Source organism: Callospermophilus lateralis, unplaced genomic scaffold, assembly GCF_048772815.1.
Source record: "Callospermophilus lateralis isolate mCalLat2 unplaced genomic scaffold, mCalLat2.hap1 Scaffold_183, whole genome shotgun sequence".
In the NCBI taxonomy this organism is placed as follows: Eukaryota; Metazoa; Chordata; class Mammalia; order Rodentia; family Sciuridae; genus Callospermophilus; species Callospermophilus lateralis.
In genome coordinates, this window is record NW_027512861.1 from 368,687 (window position 1) to 392,805 (window position 24,119).

Sequence of the window (24,119 nt, forward strand, 5' to 3'; positions counted from 1 at the left end):
ATAAACTCACAAAGACATACCCACTAGAATGGCCCAAGTGCTAGTGAAGATGAAGTCAAGTGGAAGTCTCCTAAATTGCTGGTGGAAGTATAAAATGATTGTGGTCATTTATTAGCATGGCTAGACAGTATCACAGAAGATAAAAACATACATTAAACATAGGAGGCAATTGCACTCCTAGATATGAGTCCACTTATAGGGGCATATATATGAAATAGTACTGTAGGAAAAATGAATCTATAGTTTAAAAAAAAAGTTATCAGTGGTTGCCTGGAACAGGTGGTGAAGAAACTCACTGGGAAGGATCCCAAGGAAACCCCTTTTCTAGTGAAAAAACTGTTCTATATCTTGATTATGGTAGTTTTTACATGGGTATCTACATTTGTTAAAACTCAGAGTGTGATTGCTTTGGCAGCACATATACTAAAATTGGGACAATACAGAAAAAATTAGCATGGTCCCTGAGCAAGGATGACACCCACATTTGTGAAGCATTCCTTAGTTTTGTGAAAACAACCCTTCAACAGATGAATGGATAAAGAAACTGTGGTACATATACAAAATGAAATGTTACTTATAGCATTAAAAGAGAAAAAAATTATGGCATCTGCGGGTGAATGGGAATATCAGGCTAAGGGAAGTAAGCCAATCCCAAAAACCAAAAGCTGTATGTTCTCTCTGAAAGTGGATGCTGACCCATAATGGGGGTGAGGTGGGTGGCAAGGGGCATGGAAAGAATGGAGGAACTGTGATTGGGCAAAGGGGAGGTAGGACAGGCGAGAGGGCATAGGGATAGGAAAGATGGTGGAATGAGATGAACCTCATTACCCGAGGTACATGTAGGACTACTACACGTGTTGTGTACAACTAGGAAAAGTTTTGTTCCATTTATGTACAATGAATCAAAATGCATTCTGCTATCATGTATAACCAATTAGAACAAATTAAAAAAAAAACTCACTGATATTGGCTATCAAGGAATTACTGTTAAGTTGGGTGATGGCCCATGGGTTCATTATACTATTCTCTATGCTTTTCTTTAAAGCTTTTCTAATTAAATTTATTTTTTAATTAGTACATAGAAATAAACATTATAATTATTGAAGTAAGTAACATGACATTTTGATGCATGTATACACTATGTAACGTTTAAATCAGGTTAAATATATCTACCTCCTCAAACATCATTTATGGTAAAACTTTCACAATCTTTTCTTCTAGTATTCTGAAATGTACAGTATGTTATGATTACCTATAGTCCCCTACTATTCTCTCTGCTCTTATTTGAAAGTTTCCATGATAAAAATACTAAAAATAATTTTTAAATTAAGATATAACTTCAAATATTTAAAGGATTTCTATGTAGAAAAGAATTCAATTTTATAGAGGAAATCATGTGGAGGAAAATTTGGAGTCAATACAAGGATGAACTAGACAACAGAAGAACATATAGCCTTGTAAGAGAGTGACTCCTGCTAGGAAATACTGGTGTACAGGCCTCATAACTACTCGTCAGGGCCACAGTAAAGAAAATTACAGCAATGAGTGAGAAACTAGACTAACAGCCTTCCAAGGTTTCTTCTAACACTAAGATTCTACTAAGATTCCATTGATCAATGAATCTGATTGGTGCACATCTCCCAAACACATCAGAGCCTATTACTCTCCAGTCCTATCAGATATCATACTACTTGTTTAAGATTTTACATTGACTTGTTCATAATTTTTGCATATATTTGTTAAGTCCTTTTCTTAAGGCTTTCAAAAATCACAATCATGCCTTACACCTGTTAGACTCTTTTAGTCCTCGCACAATGTCCTGTACATACTGGGCCATCAAAATGCCTTTTTGAAGGCTCCTTTCAAATCAGTCTCGTAACATTGTGCCTCTTCTTTGCCACTCACATCAATGTCTTACCTATCACCGCAAAATCACTGACCATACCTGCACCACATTCGTGTACCCCGACCTAGACCTAGAGGAGGGCTCTGTGCATACCTAAAAATATGAATAAAGAAATCCTTCCCATATCATGAGGCTGTAAACTTTCCAAGTGATGTTGATTCATTCTGATAATCAAATTATGACTGTGGAAGACTGGGCTTTAATCACTGGAAATATCATTATTCTAACTGCCTGGCTTGTACATACTCCTTACCCAGGTGGCTGCCACCACCATGAACAAACATGGAGCCAACTGAAAACTGATTCATTTCTCCCCATCACATCTTTTCCACCCTGGTGGTCTCTCCTCCCCAGGTATTCATTGTCTTTATACCACCTCTGACTGCCTACATGAGAATTAGGGGGTGCGTGGGGGTAAAACCCTACAAAATGCCAGACATCTCACCAGACACTTTACCTTGTCAAATCATTTAATTCTTATGATTGGAGTAAGCATTATCTACATTTTTCAGATGGGGAATCTGATATTCAAAAGTTTAGTTATTTGCCCAAACTTCTAAATGATAACCTTGGGATTTGAAACCAGATCTACCTGGCTTCAAAATCTATACATTTTACAAGGAAAACAACAACATCACTTTTCTTAAACAAGTCTTGAAATAACACAACTTACAGGAAACAACTTCAGTTGAGAAGGATTACTGTCACAATGGCCCTAGGACCATCTTATCCTCCAAGCTCTAAAAGCTTTCTCATTCCTATAATTAAACTCTAAAAGTCCAACATCAACAAATACCATGACGGGGAGGTAAGTCCTAAAATGCTTAGATAAGCTTCTAGACAGATTAAATGTCTTGTTTGGATCATGATTTTCTTTAGAAAGGTCAGCCTTAAGTGACTCTTTCTAAGAAACAGAACTAACCTAATTCCTTTCATTCTTAAAACTTTCTAAGGATCCCCACTATTAATGGTCTAATGCTACTTTGGCCCATGACTTCCTTTAAGATTTGCTGGCCTCTCCAACAGACCATCCCCCTCCAACTTCACACGTTATACAACACCAACTATTTACATTCTCCTGGCCTCCCCAAATATCCTTTTCTTCATGTTTCCATTTCTCTGAACACATTTCTTCTGACTGCCAGCTTCCCGCACCATCCTCCACCCCAGCCTGTCTAATCAACAACAAACCACATGTCACACTCCTGTTTGCCCTTTGCCTGTGCTTCAAACACATCTCAACTACTTTCTGACCTTATTGATCACCCTTCCAACCATAATAGATGCATTTATGGACAATAATGTTCTACCATCAAATAAATACCTCTCTTTCTGCCATTATCTTACTGTGTTTCAAGTGAATGCTATTATCTCCCTGCCAGAATGAAAGGTTCTGAGGGGAAGAACCAAGTTTTTACAGGTGTACAAATGTCCAGCCTTGGTAGACAGCAAATCTTCCTCATATGCTAAACTAAGTAGCCATTAAGCCACACCCCTATGGCTTTTGTTTTAGGAGCTATCTACTCAAAGGGTCAGGAGTCATTTTCATAAAGACATTTTAAGTTCTTCACTTCATGACCAGAAGCCACTTAACAACTAATAAATAATCAACATTCTAATTGAAGAAACTATGTCAAACTTACCATCTTAGTGAAATAAAGCAAGTATAAATATAACAAGGAAAGCACGTTGTCCAAAAGGGTGGCATCTGCTGGCTCTTCCAACTTTATGTACTTTAGTTGTTTTTCTGTATCAGCATCATCAACAGGAGTACCTTCTGTTATAAGTAGCTCTAAAATTGAAAGGGGAAATGGCTATTTTATTTTATGCTATAGAATAAGAATTGTCTCTCTTCAGTTTCAATATTCATCAGTGTTTCACTAAATATATGAATCACAGTGCCTGGAATATGTGGCTCTCCTAAAGACAATTAACACAGAGAAGAAAACTTCAAAATCCTAATTAGAGCTGTCAGACCCTTCAATTATAAAATGAACCATCTCCAGTCTACTCTCCACTACTTCCATGGCCATACAACTGCTATCAGAACAATATTTACTAAAGGAAAATTTTTAAAACCAGAGATATATAGACAGGGTGACATTCAACAAACATGGATTTAGTGCTGGTGAAACTTTGTGTTAAAAATTTTAGGAAAGCTGAAAGAGAGGGAGTCTTGGTTTGCAGATTTACAGATGGAATGAGCCAAGGCTTAACACAGCATCTGGCATCTGGCAGAGATACTCAACAACTATTTATTGAGTGGACAGATGACAGCTATTTAAAAAGAACACAGTAATATCAAGAGAGACTAAAGGATATTGGGTACAGACCTGCATTGAGGCTCTGTGAATGAGGTAGAATTCCAATTAGACCTGAGAGCTTGTAGGGGTGGAATTTCAGTATGAGTTACATGAGCCTGGGGTACGTTTGATTAAACAGCTAGGAGTCCAACGTGCAGTTATTAAGAAGTTGGACCAGTTGGGCTGGGGATGTGGCTCAAGCGGTAGTGCGCTCGTCTGGCCGTGCGGCCAGGGTTCGATCTTCAACACCACATAAAAAAAAAAAAAAAAGATGTTGTGTCCGCAGATAACTAAAAAATAAATATTAAAACTATCTCTCTCTCTCTCTCTCTCTCTCTCTCTCTCTCTCTCTCTCTCTCTCTCTCTCTCTCTCTAAAAAAAGGAAGTTGGACCAGTTGCCTCTAAGGTCTTTCTCAACCCTGAGATTCCATTCACTACTATTTTTTTAAGCTTTTGCCTAATTTTTAAAATTTTTTTTTTAGTTTTTGATGGACCTTTATTTTATTTATTTGTATGCAGTGCTGAGAATCAAACCCAGTGCCTCACGTGTTAGACAAGCACTCTACCACTGAGCTACAACCCCAGGCCCTCCAATCACTATTGGTCTATGAATTTGACTGCTGGTGAAGTCTGCCCATTGGCTCAGCATCTCAGCACTTGAGACACATTAAATGACATTTGGGAAGATTTTACATATAAAGGTGATTGACATCATTTTGTGGTGGAACCTAAAAGGCCAGGGAAATAATTCATGCTTAATTTTGTAAGCCAAGTTTCCCCTAATCTTGAAAGTTTTGGAGCATGAAAATAACAAATCTTAATGGTGCGTGATTCATTTTCAGAACCTTATGGAGTTAAAGACAGTTCAGAAGTCAGTAGTGTTCATATATGAATGAAATGTCTTCTGGAAAATGGAAGAACTGATATGTTATTCCTTCTCAAATTAACTGAATCCCCCCTGCCATGAGTTCTCCTACACTCTGTGTGTGGAGATGGGGGCGGGTTCAGGATCAGTGCTGCTAAGCCCTGCACTGGTGCAGGATAATGCTATAGCTATGCTTACAGACCAGAACCTTTAAAAACACAAAATAAAGTAATTATGGCTTCATAGCACCATACTGGATGGATAAAATAAAACAATTAGTCATAATGTAATTTACTGATAAAATGAGAGTGAGCAACACAAAAGTAGAATGCTATTGATGCCATTATTGGGGATTTTTTTGAAAAATTGTTTCTCATCTCCCACTGGATACTGTGCACTATGATGAAGTATTCATAAGTGTCAGTCTAAAATGGATTGCAGTTCTGTACTGCTTCCTGTAAGTATATAGTATAAAGATCTGGACGATTGACTGCATTTGAAAAAGTTTAATTACCATGTCCAGGAAGCAAGTCAAAACAGGACTTGAGGTATAGTACATTCCATTTAGAAGAAAAGGGAAAAAACACAGAATTTAAGAGACTATGAACAGTGATTCTCAAGCTAACTTGTACCAGGCCAGACTTTCCTGGAAGGCCTGCTAAACACAGATTGTGGGTCCCACCCCCAGAGTTTCTGGTGCTGTTGGTCTGGTTGAAAATTACAGTTTTAGAGCATAAGGCCTTTGAAGAATAATATTTTAGTTGTAAATGGTTTACACAAGCTAGTCATAGCTAAACATTTGCTTTTAGGTGAGTTACAGTCTCTGGCCTATTTTTGATTTCTAGTCATCTTTATTCTTGATTTTCTCTCACTTAAGAGATTTTGTTTTTTGAACTCACATGTACCTATATTACTCTCTGCTCTATTTTGTACCTTTGGCAACAAATATCCTTGAAAGCCTTCATTATGATAATAGCTCTACTTTGTAGAGAAAAATTGGCAAGCTTTACCTGGGTCTACTTTCTCAGTATTTGGGATCTGAGACACTTCTAAGACACCCATGTCCTCAGTCACAGGTTGACTCAAGAGGCTGGGCTCTTCAGGATGGTTCATATTTAAATGATGACTCAGGAGGCGAGGCTCTTCATGAAGATTTCTATTAAGATGATTTGTGTTCTCTTTAGGAAAATCATCTTCATGGGGTGGCTGCATCTCTACAGGGGAGAAGAATGCATTGAGCCAGCTGGATGACACTATCTACCCCAACTTAAGCCCAATGATCAGCACTCCCCCTCAGCACACAGCTCCAGATACCTCAACACTGCCCTCCTTGTCCTGGCATGCACCCATGAGAACAACTGGGCAAGGATACGGGAGGGTTCATTGTTTTCATCCCATTTAAAGGATGACTGAACTATACAGTCAAATTTATAAAGAAGCCTTTAATACAAAGTATTTCATAAACAAATACATTTATGATAGAGGCTTCAATAACTTAACTTCCCTTGGCAAACCAACATACACCCACATGAATAAATGTGCAGAAGAGAATTCTGTTCCAGAACAAAAATGTGAAATGTCTATTCTGCTCAGAAATAACAGGAACTCTTTCATCTACAAGTGTGCTGGTCTCACCGAGCCAGTATAGAGAAGGGAATTCCGTAAGTCTAGCTTGCTAATGTGACTTTCAAATATGTTCCAAGTAACCTAGGAGCCAAATGGTGAACCTATCTCCTTCCTGAGCTCAGGACATAGACCAATAGGATCCAGAGCAAAGATTATCTCTTCACAGCTTCATATTCTACCCTGAACATTCACTTGTACTTTGCATTCTTATCCAAAATATATCTGCTTTGATTAAATGTACAAATGTTTTCTTCCCCAAATTATCAGGTAAAATTAGCATTCTTGGGATGTAAATTTTCCAATGGCTTTATGTCCTTCTGGAATTCTTATCATATACTCTCAGTTGAAATATTTCATTTTGAAAAACAATGGATAGAGATGATCAAATATGAAACCAAGAAACAGAAAGCTTTTATCAGGATATTGGCTCATTGTCAGTTTGACGAATATTTAATTGAAAGGCTTCTATGTGTCAAGCACTACATTATAAGGCTTGTCATCCTGGTTCCATCCTTGATTAATATGAATGCAAGGACCTTAGAACCCAGAGGAGTAAAACCAGAATAAGTGACCTCTCCCCTAAGAGACTGGAAATAGCATGGTATCCACAAAAGATAAATGCTGGGGAGGGGAATTCAGGCAAGCTATCCATTAAAAGTTATTCTAGGGCTAGGCTTGAGTGACAGAGCACTTGCCTAGTGCAGGTGAGGCACTGGGTTCGATCCTCAGCACCACATAAAAAGAGATTAAATTCTAAAATAAAAAAAGTTATGCTAGTAACTCCACACCCACATGATCTAGTACAGATATTTTATGATTAAGAAATTATGTTTAATAAAGCCTTTTTATAATTTTAACATAAAATCTGTACTGTTAACAGGTCTACTTTTGTGCATTAGTTTCTCATTTATATCTTTCTCTTTAACTTTTTATAAAATTTCTCTTTGAACATGCTAACCAATCCCAACTGTCCTAAAGGAAAAAAGAATAAGCAATGTCCTTTCATGCTCTAGCCCAAAAGAATGAATAAAGGAATATATGGGGCTCCTGAGTCAGCCTTCTTTCTCCTTTAGGCACATGGAAACTGAACAGAACTTTACAATAATACACAAAAACACCTGGATGGAACAACTCCTTTTCTCCAGCTCAAGCCGCAAGCAGGTATTTACCTTCAGCTTTAGTCCAGATTTCCTGTAGAGGAGGCACTGTTATCAATGGAGCAGTCTCCTCCACTGTGGAGTGCTTGTACCTCACAAAATAGATCAAGTATTGGATATCATCAAGCACTGCAGCCTCTTCAAATATGTTACTTTCCTTTATTCCTATGTCTCTAATATCATTCACACGATTATCAAGCATTTGCTCTGCTACGCTCAAAATGTGTGACTCAGAGGCACGGAAGACCTTATCTAGAACTTTTTCCACGTTATAGGGCAGGCTCTCCTGCTGTGCCGACTTCAGCTTTAATGACATTTCCTGCAACATGGCTTCCAGTTCTTGGACATCAAAGTACTTCAGGAAGTGTTGCAAGGACTTTTGTTCTGTAAAGAAGCTGCGGATTATGGGCAAGTCTTCCTCCTGACCGCTAAGCTCTGGCTTTAGGGCTATATGTGGACTCTGTGGGAGTATATCATCTTCAAGATCTGCATAAGCAGGACCCTGGCTTTCTGCATCCATGATATGCCCTATGTCCTCAAGGTCCTCTTTTGAGATTTCTTTTCCAGTAGCCTTTTCTGTAGATCCTGAAGTGTTCAGATGTTCCTTAGGGTTGTCTTTTTCAAGATCATCATAATTTTTATCCTGAAATACTTCACTTATCCCTGAAGTCTGAGTGTTTTCCTCATCACTTCCGTCAAAGAGTCCCTGGGCTTCCTCATCTGCCAGAGGACTTTCCTCCTTTCCCATTTCCATATCACCTCGTTCCTTGTCCATCATGTCTACCCTTTTGGCTGTGGTTTCACTTTTCTTAAAAATCTCCCAAATTATACTCATTTCTTGTTTGTTTTCTTTGGTTTCTAGATCAGGATTGATAGTCTCTAAAATTGCTTTCTCAAGAACGTGCTGGTTAACATTCTGAATCCCAGAATGTTTTTCTTTTGACTGTTTTGCACTTACAGCATTTTCATCCTCCAGTAGCTCTTCAGGGGGATAATAATCCTCCTCTACTGATGCTGGCCTTTCGGTATGGAGACCCGGTACTTCTACCTCGTCAGTTTGCTCTGTTTTTTTAATTTCCTGTGTCCCCTGTGTTGCCTTATGCTGAATCAATTCTTCAGCCAAGGACTGCTCTTTACCCTTGTCCTTGGAAAGCCCTATCTTCTCATTTACATGACTAACTGTAACAATCACATCTCTTTCTTGTTGCCAAGAAAAATTTTTTCTGGGACTGTGGACCTCTTCTTCCGGTTCTCTTAACAAACCAATTCCATCTGGAGAGGAGAATCCAGATTGATTTTCAGTTTTCAGAACTAGTCCCTCTTTAATTTCCTGAGGTTGATGCTCCACTGACTCTATGTGCAGGGTTGGTGTATTTACTGAACCTGGCTCCTCCATTCCATCTTTGGATGTATCATTTTGATTATCTCCCAGGAATGTTGCAATGCCCAAGGATTCTGGTGGTTTACTCTGTTCTTGGGTCATCAGACTCCCTACAGCTTTATGTAGAGATTTATTCTCTAAGCTATCTTCCAAAATCTTCTCTCCAGGTGAAGAGAGTTCTTCATTCACTTCTTTTGGGTCTTTTGAGATATGGATAACTGCTTCTTTTAGGTCATTCTCTTTGTTTTCAAAGGCTGATTTTAATGTGTCCTTGCCCTTTTCAACAGCTGGCAATGAGCTGAGCTTATTGCTTTGGGGAGAAGTATATGCAATCACCCCTTCTATCTTCTCATCCTCTAATTCTGAAACATCTTGCATCAGGTGCTTCTTAGGCTCCTGAACATCTGTCTCTTTTCCTTTAATATGAAGTTCGATGTCCACTTTTGGCTCTTCATCATTATCTGTCTTAGAGGTTTCCACAAAAAGACCATATTCTGCACTTTCAGGATAAATATAATCTGTTGCTGCTTGTGGTTTCTTCTGTTTTCTATCTGGAACTAAAGCTTCCTCATCTTCTTTTTCTTCTTCTGAATAAGAATTCCCCAAATCCATCATATCTGTTTTCTCGTCACCACCTGTGCCAATAAATAAAGTATCCTCCAAGGTTGTCAGTATATTTTTGTCATCATCCTTGATGCCTGGGGGCAGAGTTACCTCAACCTTATCTTCTTCATTTGAATTCTGCTCTTCACCTATTGAATATTTCTCCACTCCAAACTCTACTGGGAATTTCATGCCTTCTTCACTTATAAAGTTTAGTAATGGGAGCTCCCCAAAGCTTTCCTCATTCTCCTCTTCTTCCTTATCAAATGCATAATAATCAGCATCCAATTGCTCATCATCAAAATCTTCGTCTAATGAAGTCACCAGTCTGGTCGTCTCATAATCAGACACAAGTGCATCAGCTGTATAACCAAATTTGGTTTTCAAGTCTAATGTCATTTCTTTTTTCAAAAGTGTATAAGCATTAGTCTTCTGTTCATTTGAGACCTGAGAACTGTTGCTGGTTTTGTTGTTTTCACTTTCTGGCACTTTCAATTCATCTTGTAGTATTTCTTCAAAGGGTTCAAATGAAGTTTGTTCACCTTGAGCATTATCTGTTTGACTATCTGCATGAGGATGGTTCTTCTGAGCCAGAAATTGTTCCTCAAGATCCATAGTGTTTTCTGAGAATGCACTTTCAATTTGCTCTGAGTTTGCTACTACTGGTTTAGGTTCAGGTTCAACATCCTGGGAGACTTGAGGAAATTGTTCCACTTTTTCTATAGCTTTCTCAGAATCTTCATTTTCAGAATCATACAATTCCAAAAATCCTAGAAGTTCTTCTACACTATAATTATCAAAATCATCTCTTCCACCATCAAAACAGACAAAATCTGTCTCCTGTAAGGAAAAGGAAAACATTAGTGTGTCAATAACAAAGTGTCACAAAAGCAAACTCATCCATGCTCCCAAATTCAGGATTGGTTCTAAAGAATCTTTGGGGTCAACCAGATTACCCTCCTCCAACCCCCATTGGCTAACTCCTTCTATGGCTGAGTAAATCTGTCTTTTTCTAGACTACAGTGTTAGAAAGTCTATTCTTTCTTTCTTTTTTTTTTTAACATGGGTCATATTCTTTAAAAAGCATAATGAGTAAAAATGGTGACAATTTGGTCTCCAACAGCCTGACTCTTGGGTCTCTCTCAATTTGCTCTGAGCATAAGTAGGGAAAGGCAAGGTATCACTTGTAGGATCCTCCAGCTCTAAAATCTACACCTCTGTTTCAGGAATTTAATTCTTAATCATTTGCTCAGGAGAAGCTGGAAGATCCTGCAGCATTGAGAAAGATGAATCAGTTTTAAAGTATCTTACTGAGATACAAGTACATTTGATGGAATAAAGAATGATATTAAGGAGGCTCCTCACATTATTATTACCACAAGAACAAACTGAAAACAAGATTCAACAAGTTATACACCTTCCTCTTCATCAGGGTTTCACAGTCACTAAGACCTCTCTCAGGACTATCTATATATTTATTTAGTCTTCCTTCTTGCCACTAGTAAGCAAATTGACATATAAAAGGCGCCATAGTATGAATGGAAATTTTTTAAAAAATTTCCATCTCCTAATTAAATCTTCATAATATTCTGTGGGGGTTCTGGGGGTGGGGGAGGCAGTTCAATGTAGTAGGGATGAGTGATTTCCTCTCCCCATCACATGCATTTCTAAGCCATGAGGGATGCATGTAATGGGAAACATAATGAAAAGGCAGAGTTCAAAACAAATGAGTTCTCTGTAATCAGTGAACTGCTGTCACAGCTTAAATCCCAAGAACTAACTCTCTTTACCAACAATGAAGTCCAACAAGCAACAGAAGTGATTTTATGGCCCCTGAGATTATGAAGAAATTTTAGGAACAGCAACAACAAACAGGATGACTTTATCCATTCACCCCATCTAATCTAAGAACTATCCTAGCCTAGCAGCTTGCATATTCTACAGCCACTACAAAGAGCTGCCCAAAGATGTTTCAATGTTGGTGGGCATCTATTACTACACAATTTAAAACTCTAGAAAATAATCAGCTGAAGTGAGAATTCTAGAACACGAAATCCTTTCAGTCACAAAATCAATTTAAGTCAGAGCACAATACAGGAATGCTGTATAAAGGAAGCAGTTGGGGCCTTAAAAGATCTGAGACTGAACATCACCTGAAACACTCAGGTCCCCTTTTCCAAATCTATAACATGACTACGATCCCATATATGACTAAGAATAAGAAAATCTTTGTAAGTACGTATTTCTAGCCTAGTATAAAAGTTAGAGTTTATTAATTTAACCTAAATATACTTAAAATGTCTAATAACTATCCAATGAGTAGTTTTCAAGTTGGAATACCTCCTTTTGCCTGTAAAATGAAATTATTTACCTCTTAAATTTAATAGCCAAGTACAAATATATTACATTATTTATTTTTCACATATAAAACAGAAGAGAAAAGCCCTATAGTTGAGTAAACAGCCTTCTATAAGAATATCTGTTTCAATATATTAGAAAACTCTCAGATTATAATATAATCACCCTTGAATGCCTTTCAAACTTTTTTTTATAGGTAGTCTGATTTCAAATGAAAATCTGATACACAAATGTTATAAACACATTATAAAACTTTCAGAAGCAGTTAACTGAATATAATGGGTGGATTTATAAGCCAGTTTACAATTGAGAACAAAAAAGAAATCCATAACTTACATCTGTTGAAATTTGTAGCTCTTCTTTAGTATATTCACGAACTACTTTGATGAAATCTTTCGGAAAATAACCAAAAATATGGCCAACCTATAGTGCAAAGGAGACAAATATAAAATAAATTCTGTACAAGGAATATAAATAAGAGATTCTCAGAAGTGGCAGGAAATATACACATAATAGATAGGTATATGGTATAACCAAGAAAGAAAGTTGCTATAACAATTACACTGAGATTATTATTCCAAATACAGAACTGTTAAAACAACATTTCCAACCACTGAAGTTTTCTTTTTTACATTTAGCTTAATTCTCAACACAGAGCATTTAAAGTTAAGACTTCTGAAGTAAATAAAAGATTTGCATAGAAGATTATTGTATATTATATGGTTAAAACTATATAAATCAAAGCTGGTTATAAATGCAATTCCAAATAACCTCTAGCAAGAATTTACCTGTACATTTTGTAGCATTGCTCATAAACCAATATTTATGTCTTTCTTAACCAATACATAACAGTCATGAAAATTAATAAGTAAAAACAATACAAAATCTCTAAAATGTATTACCACTATAGCAAATGTATTGATAGTATATGCTTTCCTAGCTTTTTCCAAATCTACTTTTACAAGTACTTGGGGAGAAAATAAAATTACAATATAATGCATACTAAATCACATATCAAGCTTCAGTTTCACCCAAAATAAATCCTCTGCAGAAAAGAACCCCATTTATTTTCAGCACCAACAGCTAAATTATATGAAGTTACATAAAGTGTACAAAAGGTATATAAAGTTCCCCTTGAGAAAGACACTCTTATTACTAACTACTGACTAAAAGGAACAGAAGATTCTTGCCAATAATTAAAGGAAACTGATAGGCAAATCAAACGCCCAAAAAAGAAAATTAAAAAAGGCATCTTATCACTAACTCTAAAATATCCCCATTCACGAATGTTCTTGTTATATCTAGAAACCATCTGAGAGCCAGTATTAGTGGTAGAATACTGCCATGAAGATTAGATAAGACGGAGCAATTAAAAGCTTCATCACTGGCAGATAAAGTCTGAGACTCTAGAAAATCAACAACATTGCAGAATGAAAACTAAAAACTCAAAAGGAGAATCATTTTGAAAACTAAAGAGTTTTTAATTTCCTAAGTATAACATTCATGACATGAGAGGCGAGTCTGAGGGGAAATACACTTTTCCCTTCTGATGAAAATTCTATTAAGGTTAAATTTGGAAAAGGAAAAAAAACCAGAGATGTATGGAGAAAGGAAACACATTTATCTCTTCTTAATCTGTGTCAATTGAGACCATAGATTATATAAAGCTCCATAATTACACACTGGGTGGTATCCCATTTCTTGTGATATGAAAAAAAAATGATGCAGAATCATGGAGGCTCATGACTGGAAATAATTTTTATACCTAATTTTGCTTCCATACATCATCCCTGCTGAGGTGCTGCTGATTTGATTTGTGGGTGGGGAGCAAAGAACTGCCAGAAGAGAACAAATTCTGCATAAGCTACTATCAGAACAAATGTACTTAAGTGCCACTGCCCTGAAAGGAAATATTCAAAAGGAAGATGGATTAGACAGGGGTCCTTTCCTAACTGAGTTTTTCACTTTATAGGGAGCTAAGATAAAACACAACCTGACTGAAGGCAAAGAAGACAAATGAATGCCACAGGAGCAATGCAAACAAAGTGCCACCCAAACACTCATCAGTCGGCAAAGATCCTTTCTGGTCAGGTGCTGAAAGCAGGGCTCCTCAGGAAGACAGGATGAGTGCTGCCACCCAGAATGGCAAGAGTCCTAGGGATGAACATAGTTAACAGGCTACAATGTGACAGGAGAAAATGTAAATCAAGCCCATTTATCCAAAAGTTCAAAGAAGGGGAGAAAGACGACTACTGTATGAAAAATGCCACTTGGGTACATGGAAAAACAGTTCCAAGTTTAAAGATTACGAATCCTATTTGGTATACTTGAAAGAAACAATAGATGGTTCTTTATATGGAGTACTGCAACTGGGACTCTGTCTAAATATAAAGTTTGTACCTAAAGGCACCAAGTTTCAAGATCATTCCCTAAGAATCAGAAATGGCAACAAAATGAAACTAGTTTTCCCATAGGGATTACTCTTTTTTTCTGCTGTGTGGTATTTTATTTAGGGTGAGAACTTTCAGGGATGCAACCCGGAATGTCTCTAAACTGGAACATTCCTACAGTCATCAAAGAACCTTGCTACTATTTTAAGTAAACAATCCACATATCACATTTAAATGAAAAGAACAATACTCATAAGTCTCTCAATGAGGTCACTCCTTGTGAATCTCCCCATTTAAAATATCAAAGCATGATATAAACAATGTCATGTCTTTCATCAGAAGATCCATACAACTGGCTAGAAGTAGAACCCCTGGGGGAACCTTCAGGCATAGATTATAGGAAAAGCAGGAAATGGATGACCCAGAAGTTGCAAAAAAGAAAAAAAAAAGCACATAATGAACATAATATTCTGCTTTTTTAGAGTAAAAACAGCACAAATGATTAGGTAAAATACACAAAAAATCAACTTTAAATATGCATGCCTGAGTTACTATCTCAGACTTAATTTACAGGATTAACTCTAATGTCCTTGAATCCTTCCCTTTTGAAGCAGCAAAGCTAAGAATTGTCAGGTTTTCACCATGACAACCTTTATGATGTGTAGAGCCTTCTGGAACTTGATGTGAGGGGTAGCAACCACAACCAGTTCAGTTCTGTTTCAGAAAGTCTACTGACTTTCTATGCTGTGCCAGGCCTAAGGCATGTTAGGAGCACAGGGCCTGGCAGAGAGGTTAGGTTAACTCTACAAAGACCCCAAGAAATCAGTCATTTAAATCTACACTGCTGAAAAACCCATCAAAAGTAAGAATATAACACCTGTCAAACTTTTACTTACACTTCTGGCCCAAAGTTCTGGTGATACCTCTGCCAGTTTATAGTAGACATATGCAGGGTCACCTTTTTTAAAATTCACAAAACGACAATCTGGGCCTCTGAAATCTTCAAGAGCTTCACCTCGGTACATTAACACTGTATATGAACATTGAAAAAAGAAAAACAAACATTAGAATTTGATTTTTCACAATCCACATTGACCCATCAGGAAATATGAATCCCACTATGAACAAAAATCAAGTTTTTCCAGTACTCTCTGGAATCACTTTTAATTCACCTGCTCAAAGTATCTAAAATTCTTCGAGATTTTATTGCTATAAAATACAATATTCCCTGCAATTAGACAAGGGAAAAGGAAGCTTCTCTATTTTTCTCTGTGCTGAGAAATAAAAAGCAATGTGGCTACCACCAATCATGGCTGGTTTCAGTGAAACTCTTGGTTCTTGCAGGCCACAATTTTTTTCTGTTTCATAATCATAAAAAGCTTCATTTTGCAAATATGTAAATCCAAGTGTAGACACGGACAGGCTTAAGTATGGCTTCATGCAGAGGTAATAGGGAGGGAAGAGGGAAGAATATCCAGGAACCTCCAAGGGGTTAATTAACTTGAACTAACCGCTAAAAGACATTACCTTTAAGTGGCTGTGCCATAAACACTGTCAATTTCATTTGCAGCAGAGTTGCTGTCTCTGTGTTCAGGATCTGGGTAAATTACCAGGAAATGTATTTTCTCTGAGCAAATATTGTTGACTACATCCAACATTAGGATTGTTTCAAAACATCCTCATTCATATCAAAAATCAAAAGTGGGTATCCTATCTGACAAGGAACAAGTTTAACCATGAGAAAAGGTCAGGCAATACCTTCATGCTTAAAATGCAGGACTAGAATCACAATTGATCTAGAAACTGGTAGAAGCAACATTTTTCTTTTGGTTGACCAAATACACAGTTTCTGATTTAAGATGAAATGGACAATAGATGTATGTAAAAAGCACAAAGAAGAAATGGAAATAACACTTTTTCTAAAGGCCAATTAGCAGTAAAATACACAAGAATGTGTGTTTTATAAAAATATATGTCTGAGGAACAAACACAGATTTGGAGAGGGTAACTTGTTATTTTGAAGCTAAAATAGGACTATTTTCAAAACTGTCAGCATCCTAATTCAAAGATAATTAAGAGGCCAAGTTGAAGGTGAGAGACACTTTAAGGTGGGGAATTCTCATCACAAGTGGAAATGGCAATGTTTCTCTTGTTCCCCCTTAGGTCATAGAGGATTTACAAATCAGTAATATATTAGGTGACAACATAATGCATACTATGGAGCACCTATTTAGTTATTTTTTTTTGGAGCACTTATTTGGAAGGCACACAAGGACACCTGACATACACACCTCACTACTTCCTACAACACAACACAGACCCACCTGTTGTGTTTGGTCACATCTGTTTGGACACAGGCCATTTCTCAAGTTATGTTACCCCACTGAACCTTACCAACACCATGTCTTAGTACTGAGGAAGCATCAGTGATGAGATTGTCCAGGTAGCCCACATAGGATAGCGCTTGACAGCAAAGAATAGCAAACATTCTACCATGCTGGAAGCCTGATTTTGTTCACCCAAAACTGAAAGGAAATATCATGGCAGCTGCTTTGCTTTTCTGAGTGTTTATTTACTCCACCCTTAGGGTTACCTCTAGGAACAGCTTAACATATATTGGAAACATCTTTTTTCTTTATGGGAGTGGAACAAACAATTCAAATTATAAAATTTGTTTTTGGTAACACCAATTTAGGCATAAAGAGCTCAATGGTAAACTTCTTGGCCTTTTCAGCATGAATATTTTAAAATATGTACTGCTTACAATTTATGGACAACATGGTCATCAAGTTACAAGGTTACTAGAAACCAAGCAGGAGGCCAAAAGAAGAATTCTGGGCCAGTAAATATATAGAGGAAAGAGGTTCCAACAACACTAGCAACTGAGTCTAAAACTGAATTGGCTTATAAAAATCTTGGAGTATTTATTATTGTTATTGCAACAAACCTCTTCATCTGAATCTGAATGGCTATATTCTCCCCACCGCCCACCTCCAATCCAGGACTGGGAAGCAATTCTGTCCGCTTCCTGCACACAGAAGAGGCTGCAGTTCCCAGGTGGCCAGTGCAGATCCTTGGCCTCTTTCAAAAGCAAAAGATTACTGGCCCACCTGCTACCCTACCTCAAATATTAAGGGAGGCTTCTATGCACAGAAATGACAGGTTGAAGCAGAGTCGGGGCCGAGACCTCGGAACACATTGCGTGCCTGGACTTGGTGCTCTTCCCAAGCCTAAACTCTAGTCCCTGTTAAAAGGCAAAACCAGCCCAATCCCCAGTGCAGCAAAAAAAAACGAAGGGGCCAGTGAGCCTTTCCCAAGGAGCCCCACCATCAACCTGCCACTGGGATTAAGGCCACCTAGCCCTGGAGAGCATCTGCCCTGATACTGCACCGGCCCAGGTCCCTGTGGCGGGGGCAGAAAAGCGCTCTGCTACAGTGTGGGGAGCCCCGGGCGCGTGGCGCGCAACCCCATCACCCACTGAGATCCTAGGCAAATCCTGGAAGGGAATAAACTGAGAGCTGTCCCTGGGGAATCGTGTTTCCCAACCCCCGCCTCAGTCAGTAGAGAAAAATAAAACGCTGGCAACAAGTGGGAGTCCAAACCCCCGCAACCCGAGCGGGCTGGCGGGGGCGCAGGCAGAGCCGGAGTGGGCACACGCAGGGTCCCGAGGCTCTTGTCACTCCTGCACCCCACCCATCGTCCTTCTATCCCCTAGCCCAGCCCGCGGGGCTGGGGACCGGGAGATCAGAGCCCCATGCAGCCCTGAAGAGCCACCGCGGAGACCCCGGGCCGCCCGCCCGCCTGCGCACTCACTGCTGCATTCGTCGTCTGCACAGAGTTTGTGCTTCCAGAAGCGCTGGCCAGTGCTCGGGTCCGGTTGGCCCAGTACTCGCCAAGTCGGACAGAGCACGAACAGCCAGAAGAGCAGCCCCGGCGCCGCAGCCATGTTGTGGTCACCTCGGGGAGCCGGTGACGCGGTGGAGTAGGCTGCGGCGGGCATCGGGGCTCAGGGGGCAGGGTGGGTAGCAAGGCGCAGAGGGGCGGCACCCGGGAAGGCTTCAGCCTTTCCCGGTTGACACGTCAGCAGGGATATATGGGGGTCGATGCACTGGCTCTACTGGGGAACGCACGGAGCCGAAGCTCCCCGTCCTTCTCTAGTGGAGACCTGCTCCTCAACTGAAGACCTTCTCCTCTAGTCGCTGCCGTGGCAACTAGGACTCTCTTTCTCGTCCAATCACCTGCCTTTGCTTCGGTGCCCTCACAAGCGACCCTCCGCATGATTCCATTCGTCACCCACCATCCCCCACAACTCCGCCAACCGGTCTTTTCTGGCTTTCCTCAACTTCTCATTTGTGGTCCATCCTGAACTAGCCTACTCCACTTCACCATCACTCCCATCCCCCATTCCTGGTCTGGTACCACCTTTTCTGAACTACCAAATCCCACCCATGAATTGTCACAGCTAGTCTATGGTTCCAAGCTCCCTCCCCTTCAAACTCCTAGAGGTTCCTTGAAGCCCCACCCCAATCCCTCTGATTAGGAAAGGGGAAAGTGGGAAAGTGAATGGAACTGTGAGTGAGGGTGTAAACTGGAGACTATGGCCTGCTTTTTTTTAAGGCGGGGACAAGTGAGGGCAGAGAGATGAACAGTAGTCTTTGGGCTAAGATCTTGAGATTCTTATCTTTATCCATAAGGGAAGAAATCATTTAATTCAACAGCATATTTTTAACTTTCATTTTGTGCTACCATTCATGCCAGATGCTGGACAAAGCCCTAGCACGGTGTGGGAGTGGGTGAAAATCAAAAGACAAGATATCTGGTCCTGGTCTGAAAAAGTCCACAACTTCGTGGGAACCAACTGTCAAAACCGGTTGTCAGAGAAGAAAGCAATTAGCTAACATTTCTTGAACACTTTCTTTATGTCCAGTTGTTATTCTGAAGGTTTTATACATATCAATTCATTTAATCTTCATAACAATAGTACCTTACAGTAGTAGCAGGTCCTATTCCAATCCTTATTTTAGAGTAAATTGAGGCAGTCACACATCCAGTTGAAAGGTTAATAAAACAGGTACTTGTTACTCTGTTTTTCTGTATGCTCAACAAAACACCATTGAAATCTTAAAAAACTGTCTGCTAATCTTGTTCCCAGAATGTGCTGTCCCCAACTGCCGAACTGTTTGCTAATCTTGTTCCCAGAATGTGCTGTCCCCAACTGCCAAACTAGAGAATGTAACTTCCCTCCCTGCCCTCTTCAAGGAAAGTATATAAGCTCTGCTTAAGCTGTTGTCAGGGCTCTTTGCTCTCTCTTTGCTCTGTTCAAGTGAGCTCTGAGCCCCAGCATGCTGGTCAATAAACCCTTTGCCATTGCATGAGATAGTCTCTTGGTGGTCTCTTCCTCCGACGCTCGCCTGACCTTTACATAGTGAGTAATGGAGCTAAGTTTCAAACCCAAGGAGTAGACTCCTTTTCATCACAACCCATCAACTAACAAGCAAATGTTTACTTTCTGACAAGAGGAGCAAAATATGATTTAAATCATAATATAGCTGAATTACTGATATGTACAGTTAAGCGGGGGAAAGGCACAAGCTAGCCAGCCCAAGGAAGAGTGTCTGCAATGCTCTCATCCTTGGTGGAGCCATTCTCATTTGTCTGTGACCAAGGGCTTGTTACTATAGTCTCTGCTAAAGTTATTCATCAACCTCCAACACTGAACCCATCAGTTGTTTCCCCAAATTAACTGAATCTTTAAAACTTAGAGAAAAGAATGTAGTCCACCATGTTCATAATGTTAAATAAAGAAAACAATGGAAAAAAGGTGTGCACAAACATTTGTCTACAGGGGCCATGAGAGGTCCACGTTGGTCCAGTGTACTTCTGCGCTTTCTGGAGAACCAGTGGATCATAGAGAGAAACTGTCTGAGTCATTCTTCATTTCTTTTCGACCATGTATTTACTATGTTATAAAATGTATCTACTAGGCATCTCTAACAACATGTTGAAAACTGAACTCATTTTTCTCTCAAAATCTGCTCCTTTCAGTCTTCCCTATCTCAGAAATAAGAATGACAATTTAATTTCCATTATCCAGGTGCTCAAAGCCCAAAACTTACAAACCATCTTTGATCTCTTTTCTCTCACATTCCAACTCCAGTCCATTAGACAATATTATGACTTTATTTTTATAATTTTATTGAGATATAGTTGACCTACAATAAATTGCAAATGTTTAAGGTGTAAAATTTGATAAGTTTTGACATGAATATACCCATGAGACTATCACCAAAATCAAAAGAGTCTTTCATCCTTCTTTGTAATCCCTCCCCTCTCCTTTTCTGGCTGTCTCCAAACATCTCCTGTCATTATAGATTGTTTTGCATTTTCTAGAATTTGATATAAATTATACAGCATTTTATTTATTTATTTTTCTGACTTCCTTCTTTCCAAGTAAGCATTTGAAACATGCCCAGAATCTGACCACTCCTCTGCATCTGCTAAGCCAATATACAGGCCAAACCCACATCATAAGTCACCTGAATGATTTCCATAGCCTTCTTCTGTCCTTGCTTCTGCCCTCATTTTCCCCAATATCTATTGTCCTGATGGCAACTAGACTGATATTTTTAAATATAAATTTGATTGTGTCTCTCTGTTCAAAATCTTCCTATAGCTTCCCATTTCCAAATAAAAGGCAATGACTTTAGCCAGGCCTGGTCGTACTCATCTGTAATCCCAGAAGCTCAGGAGGCTGCCAGGAGGATCCTGAGTTCAAAGCCAGCCTCAGAAATGTAGTGAGTCCCTAAGCAACTCAGTGAGACCCTACCTCTAAATAAAATATTTTAAAAAGGACTGTGGGTGTTGCTCAGTGTTTAAGTGCCCCTGGAGGTTCAATCTCTGGTATCAGGGAAAAAAAAGGAAAAAAAGCCATGACTTTATTATGGACTGCCCTGCCTTATTATGGACTGCTCTTAATCAATGTGACTCCCCTAATCCTTTTCTCCCCATTTCCTAACATTCTTCTCTTGCTCTGTTAGTTCCATTTAAATACACCAAGCCCACCCCTGCTTCAGAGCATTTACATTTGCAACTTTGCCTCAACCTTAACTCCCCACATCATCTGACTAGCTAACTACCCCCCTCACTTTATCATGTCTTTGCAACAGTGGCATTTCATGTGATAAAGGCCTTCCCTGGCCACCCTACACAAAATAGAGCCTCTTGCCATGACTATCAAGCCCATCACCCTGCCTTTCTTTCTCTTCAGACTTGTTCAGACTTGCCTTACCACTTTAGACTTCTCTTACTACTTGCCTTACATTTGTTTATCTATTTGAGTGCTCCAACCCAACCTCAAACACAATTTCCAACATGAGCAGGAAATTAGTTGTTTTGATCACTACTGTTACATCAGTGACTAGGGAAATGCCTAGAATGTATGAGAGAGTTAACAAATGATTTGTTGAATAAAATCATGGTTCCAATGATCTCAACTCCAGGAATGGACCCCTGAATGTTTGTGTTGAATAAAAACATAGTTGTTGTGGAGAGTAGTTGTTCGGTTAAATGATACTGGAATATTTAAGCAGTTCTTTAAAAACTAGTTTTAATTTTTTCTTATTTTTCTTATTATATAATATGGTATGTTGTAGAATTTTTCTTATTATAGAATAGAGATTAATGATAATTCATTGGTGGAAAAATCAGAATAGCAAAATGATCTAATTGCATATCATCTTCTTGATATTTACTTTGACTCATAATCAGATATAATTTTATATGCATAGTTAGTGCTTCCAGTTACTGAAGAACTAGCTGCTTAGTTTGTAGAGTTTTCAATATTTTGATTTATCAGTATTATTTTTTAAAATTATTGCCTTAAAGACATATTAACTAGTCTGGTGGATAATGAGAAGAAAATTTCTCAACTGGCCACAATAAGGTAGTGGTAGTTCTTTCTACCAGGATACATACAATTAGTGGATGAATCAGCATTCACTTTTACTCATAGCATTTAAATATGTGGCATTGATGTTTAATATAAGGTTATGTTAAAAACCTTCAGAAAAGTAACAGGATAGAATGTGGTGGTGATTGTTGGCATGGAGATAAATAATCTCAAGTGCATTATTCTTTAATACCTCAAAGGGAATTCTTACGGGGTAAGGGTTGAGTAATTGTTAAAGGTAAATGTATCCAGTTTGGGTGGAGGGGACATAAAATTCTAAGTATGAGGGTTCCTAATGTCAGAGTACAATCTAAATGAGACAAGAAAAACATATCTGAAACAAATAATTGGCAGCATAATAACATATACCATTGGAAACTTGTGAAGGCACTTGCCTAGGAGCATTCAGAAGGCCTAATGCTGCCGTTACCAGGAAGAACCTCATCTATTGTAAATGATGTGCCAGAGAATAGTGTTAAACATTATGGAGGACTAAATCTCTCCAAGAGGGGCAACAGATTTACCCTCGCATATGAAACATTGGAAAAAAGTGGACAAAATACAAACAACAACAGTTCTCAGATATTAGATAATAAGCAGCATAAGAGTGACCTCTAAGATAAAGTTAAGCATGAGAGATGAGTGCTAGGATTATCCCAATTTACTCCCTGGAAAGAATTTTTCAGGCCACATTCAGAGAAGGGAAACTCAAATAGAAAATCTCCTGAGTTGAAGAGATGGATTTTAAAGTCTGAAGAGACCAATGCAGCTAGAAGTCACAGATCAGAGTAAAGGAGAGAGTAGAGAACTGCAGAGGGAGAGAGAGTGTGTACATGTACTAGCTCTCTAGACATCTATGGAGGGTTCCCCTGAAGTCTGTGGTTAAGTAACAATGGGCACACATGTAAGGCCAGAGAAAGAATCTTCAGAAAGGAACAGGATGGAAGGTGGTGGTGACTGTTTTCATGGAGATCAATTTTTGTAATCACCAGCTGGAATGGAAAATCTATAATAAAAAGGCATCAAGTAACATAGTCAGTAAAGGGCAAAAATCAGCCCAAAATTGAAGGTAACTCCTGTCTAGCAGAATCTTAAAAAGATAAAAATGTTTCCAAGATAGTTCAGAAAAAAGCTGTACACAGCTCAAGAATATTTAAAAGAATACAAAATATCCAATACTCAACAAGGTAAATTCACAATGTTTGGAATCCAATAAAAATGTATGAGGCATGCAAAGAGGTAGCGAAATATAACCCATGTTGAAAAGAAAATTAATAGAAATGATCATTAATTACACTGTGATAGAGTTATTATACAAGGACATTAATACAGTTGTATACCATATGTTCAAGATGCTATGGAAAAGCATAAGCATGTAAAGGAGAAAAAAGAAGATATAAAAATGATCTAATTCAAACTCAGATAAAACAATGGCTAAGGTGAAAATTACACTGAATGAGATTAACAGCAAATTCTACATTGAAGAAGTCAATATCAGCAAACTGAATATGCAGTGATAAAGACTCTCCAAAATAAAACACGGAGAAAGAGACTGAACTGAACAGAGCATCAGTATGCACAG

At 38.6% G+C, this 24,119-nt stretch overlaps 1 protein-coding gene and 1 non-coding gene across 2 annotated transcripts in view; one reads left to right on the forward strand and one right to left on the reverse strand.

The window, feature by feature from the left end:
- The window catches only part of LOC143387995 (transport and Golgi organization protein 1 homolog), a 40,229-nt gene extending 21,694 nt beyond the window's left edge, over nucleotides 1-18,535 (reverse strand). The window contains exons 1-6 of the mRNA XM_077108177.1: nucleotides 18,403-18,535; nucleotides 15,486-15,619; nucleotides 12,536-12,622; nucleotides 7,870-10,681; nucleotides 6,085-6,288; nucleotides 3,550-3,698 (exon numbers count right to left, since the gene is read on the reverse strand). Coding sequence (XP_076964292.1) covers nucleotides 3,550-3,698; nucleotides 6,085-6,288; nucleotides 7,870-10,681; nucleotides 12,536-12,622; nucleotides 15,486-15,619; nucleotides 18,403-18,535 — 3,519 coding nt within the window. The remainder of the gene's footprint in view (nucleotides 1-3,549; nucleotides 3,699-6,084; nucleotides 6,289-7,869; nucleotides 10,682-12,535; nucleotides 12,623-15,485; nucleotides 15,620-18,402) is intronic.
- On the forward strand, nucleotides 400-506 carry LOC143388001 (U6 spliceosomal RNA). Its single transcript, XR_013089934.1, has one exon. It is a non-coding gene; the product is annotated as a U6 spliceosomal RNA (small nuclear RNA).
- Nucleotides 18,536-24,119: the final 5,584 nt, after the last annotated feature.